Here is a 12,161-nt window from a genome sequence, read left to right on the forward strand (position 1 = left end):
ACTAGTATGCTGCCATGGTTTGGCATCAGGAAAGGAAAATTACGGTAAGTATACAATTTTCCGTTTTAAAATCAAGGCATCAAGGGTAGGTACAGACTAACTGCACAGCCGCTGACATGTTTCACACCAGACATGGTGCTTAGTCATAGCTAAAGTGCAGAATAAACATACAGAGATATATACACACCTAAGTAATTAGACAAATTGATAAAGCATGTATGCCAAAGATTGAAAAACAAAGTATAGGGAATGGCGCTGTGTTAGAACTAAGAGTGTGGCTGTAAATTAAACAAATGCTCAAGTGTATAAAATAATTACTATTTAGAAGTGAAAAAATATTTTGGTATGATCCAAAACTTCCACAAAAAAATCTATCCTTATTTTAGTGAAAACACCTTATTAAGTGGTAAAGAAAATATGCTACTATATGTGCAAAAAATACCGCAAATATTAAAACAACACCATTATATAACATATATAAATCTTCACATTAATAAATATAAAGTGACAAGTGCCAGAAACAGTGGTTATCAAACCATAGTGCATTAATGTGCAATAACCATTTGCAATAATAAATTATTAATAATGTGTCAAATCGCAACTATGTATCAAAGAAAAAAATCCCATATGCTGTTTGGTGCAAAAATGTTCATAACAGTAATATAATGTGCCGTGCAATCGTGCAAGAAATTCTTCTTTAATGGTAAAAAGCCGTGCTGTGATAACTGGTAGTCACCCCCCAATGTGGTTGCACTCACCGGAGCACTCCACCCCTGCAGGGGTACGAGCGTGTGATGTTGGTCCTGTCACTCCGGTCGTGTGGGTGCCAATTTCCTTCCACGCCTCCCAATCCTAAAGGCAACTGCTTACATACACGGAGGTGGGGACTTCCTGTCCCTTGTTTAAACAGAATCACGCTATGTGGAAACCTTTCTTTTAATATTTTTAACACTTAAGTGGATACCCAGTGGGGACTTTTACTACATCAAGGGACAGCACGGCTTTTTACCATTAAAGAAGAATTTCTTGCACGATTGCACGGCACATTATATTACTGTTATGAACATTTTTGGACCAAACAGCATATGGGATTTTTTTCTTTGATACATAGTTGCGATTTGACACATTATTAATGATTTATTATTGCAAATGGTTATTGCACATTAATGCACTATGGTTTGATAACCACTGTTTCTGGCACTTGTCACTTTATATTTATTAATGTGAAGATTTATATATGTTATATAATGGTGTTGTTTTAATATTTGTGGTATTTTTTGAACATATAGTAGCATATTTTCTTTACCACTTAATAAGGTGTTTTCAATAAAATAAGGATAGATTTTTTGTAGAAGTTTTGGATCATACCAAAATATTTTTTCACTTCTAAATAGTAATTATTTTATACACTTGAGCATTTGTTTAATTTACAGCCACACTCTTAGTTCTAACACAGCGCCATTCCCTATACTTTGATTTTCAATTTTTGGGGGATCACTTAGGTGTCCCCTTCCCACATAGGGGGGCTGCAGGTGTAAATTAGTCTGTAAGCGCGGATCTGTTGGTATATTTATGTATGCCATAGATAATGATATAGAAAGCACCTGTGAGCATCCAGAGTCCAAAGTTTAACCATTCAGCAGGTGGAAAGAATCCTCCCCACCCGCTGAAGGTTCACATGTTGAGTAGTTTTACTTTTGACTTATTAAATGGTTTACCAATACTGAACTTAGAGGCGCTGTGTCTCTTTTCCTTTCCTGAAAGAACCGGGATTTGTGTGTTTACACACACAGATCCTGGTTCTCGCTCTGTCACGAGCGATCGCGGGTGCCCGGCGGTCATCGCGCCCGCCAAGCACGTGCATCAGATCCAGGTACACGCCCCTAGTTGCCAAAAGGGGAAGCGATGTAAGTTAATGTCGTTTCACCTACCCGTGCTATTCTGCCACAGTAAAATTGTGGCAGCTGGTCGGCAAGTGGTTAAAATTTATTTTTTTTTTTTTATTAAATAGCCAAAGATGAAGTCAAAAACGGATCACAAAGAATATCGCATTAGGGAACTCATAACCTGTCAGAGCACTCATGTCAATTGCAATATGTGGGAAGAACCACTCGACCCTTATATGTGCGAATACGTGAACATATTAAAAACATCAGAAAGGGGTTCCCAAAACACCATCTCTCCCGCCACTTTGATGCAGTACGCAATCGTGATCCCACGGGTTTGATCTTTTATGGGATTGACTGTATTAGGGACCATTGGCGAGGTGGTAATAAAACTACACTTGTCTCACAAAATGAAACTGCCTGGATTTTTCGGTTGGGGTCCCTTGCTCCAAGGGGCCTCAACATAGATATTGATCTAAATTGCTTCGAAGCTAACCCTTGAGGGGCAACCTATGGAATAGATTAGATAAGAGGGATCGTCTGGAATAGTATCATGTGTATCTAAGATGCCCTAATTGGGGTCTTTAATGCCCCCCTGTCACCTTTTAATTCCCCCCACTAACCCCCGGCAGGGCCTATATATATTTTTTTCACACCCGCCATCTTTGCTATGGTATTATTGTGGTTTTGTACTTACATGCCATATGGCCTGCCACACAATCTGTATAAGCTGGGCAATGAGTCCTCACCAGTATTTATATGAGGGGGTGTTTAGGTGCTTGTATTGTGTGCTTATCTATGTATTACACACACACTCACGTCCACCACCGTGGGATTATGGGTGACTAGCCCCCTTCCATTCATTTATTTAATTTATTTTAATGTATTTTATTTTATTTTTTTTTTATTATTTATTATTATCTTTATTATTAATATTTTTTATTATATTATTTTTATTTTCATTATTTACATTAACCATAGGTATTTTCACCACCATCCTCCTTTAAGAACTGTAATGGGATTATATCGTGTATAGGACACTCCTATGTGCCCCCAATCTTCATGTGATAAGGCTTATTCGTTTATATCTGGCACATTATACGTTGTGGACAATAGGAGTTGCCTAGAGGGGGAACCTATTATATGTGTTGCACAGACGAGTCAGTAACAATTTAGCAATACTCATACGCTTGCATCACTTATGTATATGCATATGTATTATTCCTGTATTGTAACAGAGAACCAGCCATGGTGTCTAAACAAGAAATATCAAAATCACTATATGTCATCCAATCCTAGGATTCTAATAAAGTTCAATCATTGCGGACACTGCGGGAGGGGTAGGAGCCCGTTGCTCCACCTTTGTGCCGTATTACGATTGGCCGCCCCCTCATCCGAGGGGTGGGACAGGCATGGCTGCTTCCCTACAAAATGACGTGGTGCGTGGCGTGCTGGCACCGTCGCTGAGGACGTCTATGACAAAACGCGTATGACAGCGCCACGCACGCTACATCATTTCCTGGTTACGGACTGGTGGAATGCAGGTGGAGCGCAGACTACCGGTATTGTCTCCATCCAGCGTTACTGATTGCTGTTTGTCCTACACGCTTGACTTTAGGTAGAGCCTACTCTATTCAATTGCACATTTAGGATTGGAGTACTTACCTGAGGTTTTTTTCTTTGCTGCTGGACTTGTTTAATTTTTTATATAAATACATTTTTCATATATAATGTTTTTAATAAATTTCAACATACTACACTATGGGAGTCTATCCTTCCTTTTTTTCCCTACATGAGGGACCCATTATGATCAGGCCCTAACTTTTTCCTGAAGACTGAGGACCATCCCTGGATTTCTATCGATCACGCTGGTGAAGAGTTCGCAGCAGTTACACCTACATGCGTATTGCCCCTTTGGGGTGATTGGATCCGGTGAGTGGGGACCCTTGAGGGGGAGCACAAAGTCACCAAGGATACTGCAAGCACTCAAGTCACCTTTTTGAATTTTTTCCTCACAGTTTCTGAAGAACACTTGTTGCATAATTTATGGACTGCTATATGAACACATATGTGATTTCTGTTTGTATATAATGTTTATGGACTTTCCAACTTGGCCACAGAGTGCGGTTCTTTAAGCGGCTCACTTAAGCTGGCTATATATGGTGACCTATTTATACCTGTGGTTATTATTTATCGTTTGTAGCTTTATTGGCTTATTTCTAGTATATGGAGGTATACCACTAGTTAACCACTAGGAACATCACCATACAGCTATTACGCCTATTGCACTTTATCCAACACGATATATCTGACACTGATTACGTCTACACATCACTTTGAGAGGCTGAACATTTTGACAAGCCTAGTAGCCACTTTATGGCACATTTTACGTTTATATCACTAATGGCATACTTTAACACTAACGGAGTTTAACGTTAGCTGGGACTCTATAAATTTACACTACACATTTATTAGATTATTGTACACAGGTATTTGTAACACTAGTAACCATTTTTGAAGGGGGAATTATATATACATATATATTTTGTATCTAGGTGGGGCATCCTCATTCCTGGGTTAGCACATCGGCTCCCCACTTCTCTTCCCTCCATAATTTACCTGTTCATGTCCAATATAACCACCTGTAGGAAGCGCCACTTACCCCATTTTATATTCTGTTTACCGTCTGGAGAACCCCTAGGGGAGCTCCATTTAGGGAGGCAACAGACCTACTCACTGCCCTAAGCGCAGTCATCACACATATTTTAGTAAAGATGAAAAACGCCTGTAAACGAAACGTGGCTAAACCCGAGTTACCGCGTTTAGCCACGCTTGGCGCTTGCGTTGCGTTGCCTCTAAACTCAGCTTCTGAACCCATTTTTTTGCGTTCCAAAAAAAGCCTCTAACCTCATCTGCCTAGAAACGACTGTAAACAACCCTGTGTACATGTACTGATAAGATAACATAGAGGAGAGTTCAGGAGCAGTTGAAAAAAATGCCCTAAACGTCCGTTTAACAGCAGCAGTGTACATGAGGCCTAAATCCTTCTAAAGTTCACTGCCCCTCCCCCCTTTAGCAGCTGATATGGCTTTAGTAAGTATGTGTTTTTTGTTTTTTTAAAAACATACAGAACACTCCCCATCCTACTTCTCTTGGTCAGTGGCTGTGTGCAAGTAAGTATTGCCAGGGGCAGTGTCAGCACCCAGAGCAACAGACTTGGGATGTGGGACAAGTCAGGGTCCCGTAATGCAGAGTTAGCAATGTCACTGCCCCCAAGTCTAAGGGGAGGACTGCAGTGGGGTGATCTGCAGCATGCAGAGGAGTAGGAGCACTTAGCTCTGCACAGCAACCAAAGTAGCCTGGGGGGTGCAGCCCGCCCCAGCACCCCCTAGATTTGGCCATGGAGTAACAACAGTATGTTGCGTATACTTTAACTTTCTGCAGAGGAGACATGTAAATGAAAGTGTACCTGCAGCAGAAAAAGAACAGGTCTCCTCCCCTGCCAGGCAGAGCAGTGTTGTGTGGCAGAGCTGTATAAATCTCAGGACTGAATAGTTAGGCTACTTTCACACTGAGGCACTTTACAGGCGTTTTAGCGCTAAAAGTAGCGCCTGCAAAGCGCCTCTCCTGTCACTCCAGTGTAAAAGCCTGAGTGCTTTCACACTGGAGCAGTGTGCTTGCGGGACGTTAAATAAAGTCCTGCAAGCAGCATCTTTGGGGTGCTTTAGGAGTGGTGTACACACCGCTCCTAAAGAGCCTATGCCCATTGAAATCAATGGGCAGCGCCGCTGAAGCGCCTGCAAAGCGATTCGGCAGTGGCGCTTTTCGGGCGCTATAAACCCCTTCATCGGCTGCTAGGGGGGGGTTAAAAGCGCCCTGCTAGTGGACGAAAAGTGCCGCTAAAACGACGGTAAAGCCCCCCCCCCCCCGCCCCGCCCCAGTGTGAAAGTGCCCTTAGAAATACTAATCATTTGGCAGGTAAAACAACTACATAACTATATTTATTTCAAATATGAATTTAGCTCTTTGCCTGAAGTTCTGCTTTAAGGCTACTTTCACACTGGGGTGGGGGGGCAGGGGGCGTTAGGGGTAAAGCACTACTAGTTTTAGCCGAGCTTTATCGCTGTTATAGCAGTGATTTTCGGACAATAGTGAGGAGCTATTAACCCCCACTAGCGGCCAAGGAAAGGCTTAAAAGCCCCCGGAAAGCTCCGCTGCAGAAGCGCTGCCCATTGATTTCAATGGCAGGGGCAGTTTAGGCGCACCGCTCCAGTGTGAAAGCACTCGGGCTTTCACACTGGGGAGGCATGAGAGGGGCTTTTCAGGCGCTTTACAGGCGCTATTTTTAGAGCTAAAATGCCTGAAAAGTACCCCAGTGTGAAAGGGGTCTAAATTCCCTGGTCAATGTTCCATAGAATTTTGTAAATGTGTTCATTTTATAAATTGTGTAAGATTTTGCATAATCCTGCCTAAAATATTTTTTTTATTTTTACCACTGAATGTCACTTCAGAGTGTAGGTTTATATTTGTATATTTTATTGAATTCTTGTACAATTTGCATATGTTTTTGTTGACGGAAAAACAGTTTCCATTGCATATGTACTGACCTGCCAAAGATAGATTTTTCAAGTGTGCTTAGAAAGGAGAGATCACTGTTGAAAGACTGAAGGTATATTAATGACCCACAATGGAAAGATTCTGGTTTAGCGCAGTAAAATATCTCATTGTATTCTTCCTTTCTATATTCACATATTTCCTTCTTTGTATTCACTTGGAATCCACATTCAGACTTCACTTGATGAGTTCCATTCGTAAAAGTCCCCATGAAGTAAATGAGGCCATAGCCCCAGTTCCTCGCTCTCCACAATGCTGCAACAGCCTCACTTGGATGGTAGAGGACCAATGAGAAGAAAACATTTCCTTCCCAAAATAATGTGAAATAGGCATGATAGGTTCCATTGTTAAAATCTTCAATTCTTCCAGAAGCCGCTGCTTTAAGATTTGGGGAAAAGATCCTAGCTCTTATGAAGTCTCCTCCATATGTTTTCCTGTTACCCAAATGGTCAAACATCTCAATTTGGACAATTATTGTCTCTCCAACACAATACTTTTTTCTTGGGTTCAGTATGGCAGCTCTGCTTTTCTTAGCACTGGTTGTGTTGTCTTTGTGGGTGAATATGATAGAAGGAATCGAGACAGAAATGTTTTTGAAGATGAGGAAAGCTCGACTTTCATCCTCTAATGAGAAGCTGGCAACTGTTACATTTTTTTCCTTGGGGTTTACAGTGGGATTGCTGGAATGTAGTGTTGCATTTGAGCTCTAGAATAAATAAATATAGTTATAAATACGAGTTTAAAGGGCCCAAGATTTTGTGGAAAAAATATGCTGCAATGGGGTGGGCAGGGGGGGTTTAACAATTGGAAACTTAATGCACAACTCTAGGATCTCCCTCATATTGACCCCCATAAAGGTTGTTCCACATTGTTTTATGAAATATATGTTTTATACTTACCTCTTTCCAAGCTCTTCATGGTTCTCTTCTTCAGATTTTGTCCTGGTGGTGGGAAGTTCTTGATGATGCAGAGAGCAGTGCTGGACATGATTTCAGACACTCTTTGCATCATTAAACTGTATTTGTAGGATGCCTTCTCAGGGAGCAGGTCAATGATGTCCAACACCCACAGTGTGTCTTCAGTCTGTCTTCTAGGTGTCATTCAGGCAGGGAGGCTTAGGACATCTTGTAGGAGAGAAGAGGTTTTGAGGGGGGGAAGTGGGGTAGTATTGAAGCCAGAGCTGTTTCAAAATTTTAAACCCTGACCATTCCTAAGAAAGAGAAGCTGCAAAGCATGTAGGGTATTCCAGGAAGTTGTGGAAAGAGATGACCAGTAGACAGGTAGCAATCACAACATGAAATTACATTTTCCATGTAAGCTTTTATTGGATTGTCAACCACTTACCTACAGGGCAGTTTCACCCCCTCCCTGCCCTGGCCAATTTTCAGCTTTTAGTGCTGTCGCACTTTGAAGGACAATTACGCGGTCATACAACACTGTACCCAAACACAATTTTTATAATTTTTCTTGAGATAGATAAAGCTTTCTTTTGGTGGTAAGACAGAACATTTATTTTGGGGAAAAAAAAAAGTTTTTCTTAGTTTCTGTTATAAAATTTTGTAAATTATTTTTTTCCTTCACTGATGTGCCCTGATGAGGCTGCACTGATGGGCACTGATAGACTGTGCTAATGGGCACTGATAGGCAGCACTGATGGGCTGTCAGGGCTGGGCTCAGCCCTTCCTTCTCAGAGCTTTGTGCTCAGCTGTCAGTTAATTGCCAGCACTCTTCATTCCACAGTGACTCATCTAGTCTTTATTTCCTGCTCGTCAGCTAGCTCTGCTAGCTATTTAACCACTAGCCTACCGCCCACTGTCATATGACGGCGGGACGGTAAGGCTCTCGTTCTGGGCGGATGTCATATAACGTGAGCCCATTTAAACAGGGAATGCGTGCGATCGTGTGCGCGCAGCCCTGTACTGTCGGTGGCAGCGTGTCTCCGAGACACCGCTCGTCACCGACAGGGGTGAACAGCCACTCGGCATGGCTGTTTACCACGTGATCAGCCGTGATGAAGTCACGGCCGATCACGGATGGTAACTCCCGCACTTTACACGGTGCATGCACGCGATCGCAAGCGTGCTGCGCGTCTGTCTGTGGCAGCGTGTTCCCCGGAACACTGCTCGCCACCGACGATAGTAAACAGCCATTAGCCAGGGCTATGTACCACGTGATCGGCTGTGATCCATTTACAGCCGATCACTAAATCTAAACATAGAGCGGTAACTAACTGTTACCAGCTCTTCTCTCCTCACACACCGTTTCCAGTGTGAGGAGAGAACAGCTAGGAGCAGTGAGTTACAGATCTATGTTTAGTAGTGTCTGTACCAACACCACACCTGTCCCATCGCCCCCCCCAATTGTCATCTGTCACCCAACAGTCATCCCATAAAAGTGCACCTGTCACATAAGAGACTGCCATCAGTGACCATCAGTGGTGCAACCGTCACCCATCAGTGACCGTGCCCTGTCACCTGTCACCCATCAGTGACCGTGCCCTGTCACCCATCAGTGACCGTGCCCTGTCACCCTGTCACCCATAAGTGACCATGCCCTGTCACCCGTCACCCATCAGTGACCATCAGCGGTGCACCCGTCACCCATCAGTGACCGTGCGCTGTCACCCGTCACCCATCAGTGACCATCAGCGGTGCACCCGTCACCCATCAGTGACTGTGGCCTGTCATCCATCACCTGCCACCCATCAGTGACCATCAGCGGTGCACCAGTCACCCATCAGTGACCGTGCCCTGTCACCCATAAGTGACCATGCCCTGTCACCCGTCACCCATCAGTGACCATCAGCGGTGCACCCGTCACCCATCAGTGACCGTGCGCTGTCACCCGTCACCCATCAGTGACCATCAGCGGTGCACCCGTCACCCATCAGTGACTGTGGCCTGTCATCCATCACCTGCCACCCATCTGTGACCATCATCCGTCACCGTCCGTGGCCTGTCACCCATCAGTGACCATCGCCCGTCACACCATCATCACCTATCAGTGAACGTCACCTATTGCACAGCCCATCAGTGACCGTCACCTGCCACCCATCTGTCACCGCACAGCTACCCGACACACAGCCATGTCCAAAAGAGTATATAACAGTGAGGAGGTGTTCCAGATCCTCTCCATGACTGATGAGAGCACTGGGGAGTTGTCATCAGATTCCAATTCCAATTCTGATTCCGAATCAAAATTGGCATTTGAACCGATTGAGAGTAGTAATGATTCAGATGAAGAATGGGTCCCTCCTAAAAGGGCACTGCACTCTGGAAACCAGGCAACCGCCAGCAACAAGGATTATATTCCCAGGCCCAGTATCAGCGCTGCCGCCAGCAATAGGCCCCAGGAACAAAGGCCCAGTACCAGCGCTACTGCCAGCAATAGGCCCCAGGAACAAACGCCCAGTACCAGTGCTGCCGCCAGCGATAGGCCCCATGAACAAATGCCCAGGCCCAGTACCAGTGCTGCCACATCACGCCTGAGTACCAGCACAGGAAATTCAACTCCCCCAACTACTGGAGTGTCACGTCCCCCAAGAGCCAGGGACGCATGCCAGATGGTCTTGCCAACCCAACATGGCTGCCTTCCGACTCAGGATCACCAATTATTTCCCCTTTCACAGCACAGTCAGGTGTGCAGGCCAACACCCAAAATTTCACAGAGATCGATTGCTTTCATCTGTTTTTAAATTATATAAAAAATATCAAGCTATACAAAATAAGTGAACACATTAGTTATTAAGAATTTAAATATATAAATATTATGTCATAAATGGTGAAAATATGTGAGAAGACAGCAATAAATGTTGAAAACTAAAACCCTCTCTCTCTCAGGTGATCTATTTGCAGAGAACAAATGACCAGGTAATGGATGCCTTTGCTATTCAGGCATTTGCTATTTCTATTCAGGCATCCCGAGAGGCAGCATCTCATTCTGAGGAACAGTTAATAACAGGTTTCTCCCAGTGGTGAGTGGTCCTGGAGGATGCAGAGAGAGTGCTGACGCAATGACATCAATGTCCCCCTCTTCCAGGTTCGGTGGGGCTTGAAATCATTTAAACTGGAAGGCTGAGGACATCTTGTGAAAACAAGAGATAATGCAAATAACATTTCTGGATTGAAGGGGAACATCTGAATGATAACTATATGGCTACCTGTGTGATCTGTGTTTAGCGGGATTTGTGCCGGTGCTGACCCCTTTCGTTGGGGTGTTGGAATATCGCCCCCCTGGTTTCCGTTTGGATAAAGGCCCTGGCCGGGTAACAGGTCGCAGGCTTTTAAAGCTTGCCTTAGGGTAAGCGAGCACTTTATGTGGTGTCATCACTGCGGTGCTGTGGAGGATTTACCAGGTCATTGTGCTGGAAGATTATTCACATGGATTTAAGGCTTTGAACATTATTTATTTATACAGATGGACGTTTTTTTACAACCCATGTACCTTTTTTGTTAAATTATCACAGTTTATGTAAAGTATTTGGTTTATCACTGCTATTAGCGCTGCTACTAACTATTCCATTTCATCTGTTTTTGCCCGACACTTTGCTGCAATTCATTGTGGACCAGACGAATTTATATGCCCAGCAGTATATTGCCAACAACCCCCAATCATCTTAAGCCTGTCCGTTTGAGTGGAGATCAAATTGTTTTTGAGCCTCACCCTAAACATGGGGCTTACAAAAAAAAAAATGAAGGACATGCCTATTGGTCCACCAACCCCAACCACCACATGCCCATGTATTCTGCCATAATGCCCAGGTCCCGATATGAGATGATTATGAGATTCCTTCATTTTAACGACAACACCCAGGGCACTCCCCGCAATCATCCAAATTCCGATAAGCTATATAAAATCCGCCCACTGATAAATGTATTTTCCCAACGATTTGCAGAACTCTATGTCCCCAAGAAGCATATATGTGTGGATGAGTCCCTGGTACCATTTTCAGGCCGGCTAGGAATAAAACAATATATTCCTAGCAAAAAGGCCAAATATGGAGTAAAATTTTACAAGCTCTGTGACAGAGTCACGGGATATCTTTATGCGTTCCGCATATATGAAGGAAGAGATTCCCGGCTCCAGCCCCCTGAGTGCCCAGCCTACATGGGCACAACTTGAAAAATCGTATGGCACCTGGCTTACCCACTTCTGAAAAAAGGATACATACAGTGCCTTGCAAAAGTATTCACCCCCTTGGCATTTTTCGTGTTTTGTTGCCTCACAACCTGGAATTAACATGGATTGTTTGAGGATTTACATCATTTAATTTACAGAACATGCCCACAACTTTGAAGATTTTTTTTTTTATTGTGAAGCATACAACAAATAGGACAAAATAAAAGAAAAAGTCAATGTACATAACTATTCACCCCCTTAAAGTCAATACTTTGTAGAGCCACCTTTTGAGACTATCACAGCTCCAAGTCCCTTTGGATAAGTCTCTATGAGCTTGCCACATCTTACCACTGGGATTTTTGCCCATTCCTCCTTGCAAATCTGCTCCAGCTCCTTCAAGTTAAATGGTTTGCGCTTGGGAACAGCAATCTTTAAGTCTGACCACAGATTTTCTATTGGATTGAGGTCTGGACTTTGACTAGGCCATTCCAACACATTTACATGTTTCACCTTAAACCACTGTTGCTTTAGCAGTGTGTTTGG

General features: G+C 43.6%; 1 protein-coding gene across 4 annotated transcripts in view; it reads right to left on the reverse strand.

The window, feature by feature from the left end:
• Positions 1-12,161, reverse strand: part of LOC141114281 (NXPE family member 4-like) — a 319,509-nt gene that overhangs the window by 99,938 nt on the left and 207,410 nt on the right. For all 4 annotated transcript variants that reach the window (XM_073607882.1, XM_073607878.1, XM_073607879.1 and 1 more), the window contains one exon: positions 6,494-7,206. In XM_073607882.1, the coding sequence (XP_073463983.1) occupies positions 6,494-7,206 (713 nt within the window). The remainder of the gene's footprint in view (positions 1-6,493; positions 7,207-12,161) is intronic.

Source organism: Aquarana catesbeiana, linkage group LG12 (assembly GCF_042186555.1).
Source record: "Aquarana catesbeiana isolate 2022-GZ linkage group LG12, ASM4218655v1, whole genome shotgun sequence".
NCBI lineage: Eukaryota > Metazoa > Chordata > Amphibia > Anura > Ranidae > Aquarana > Aquarana catesbeiana.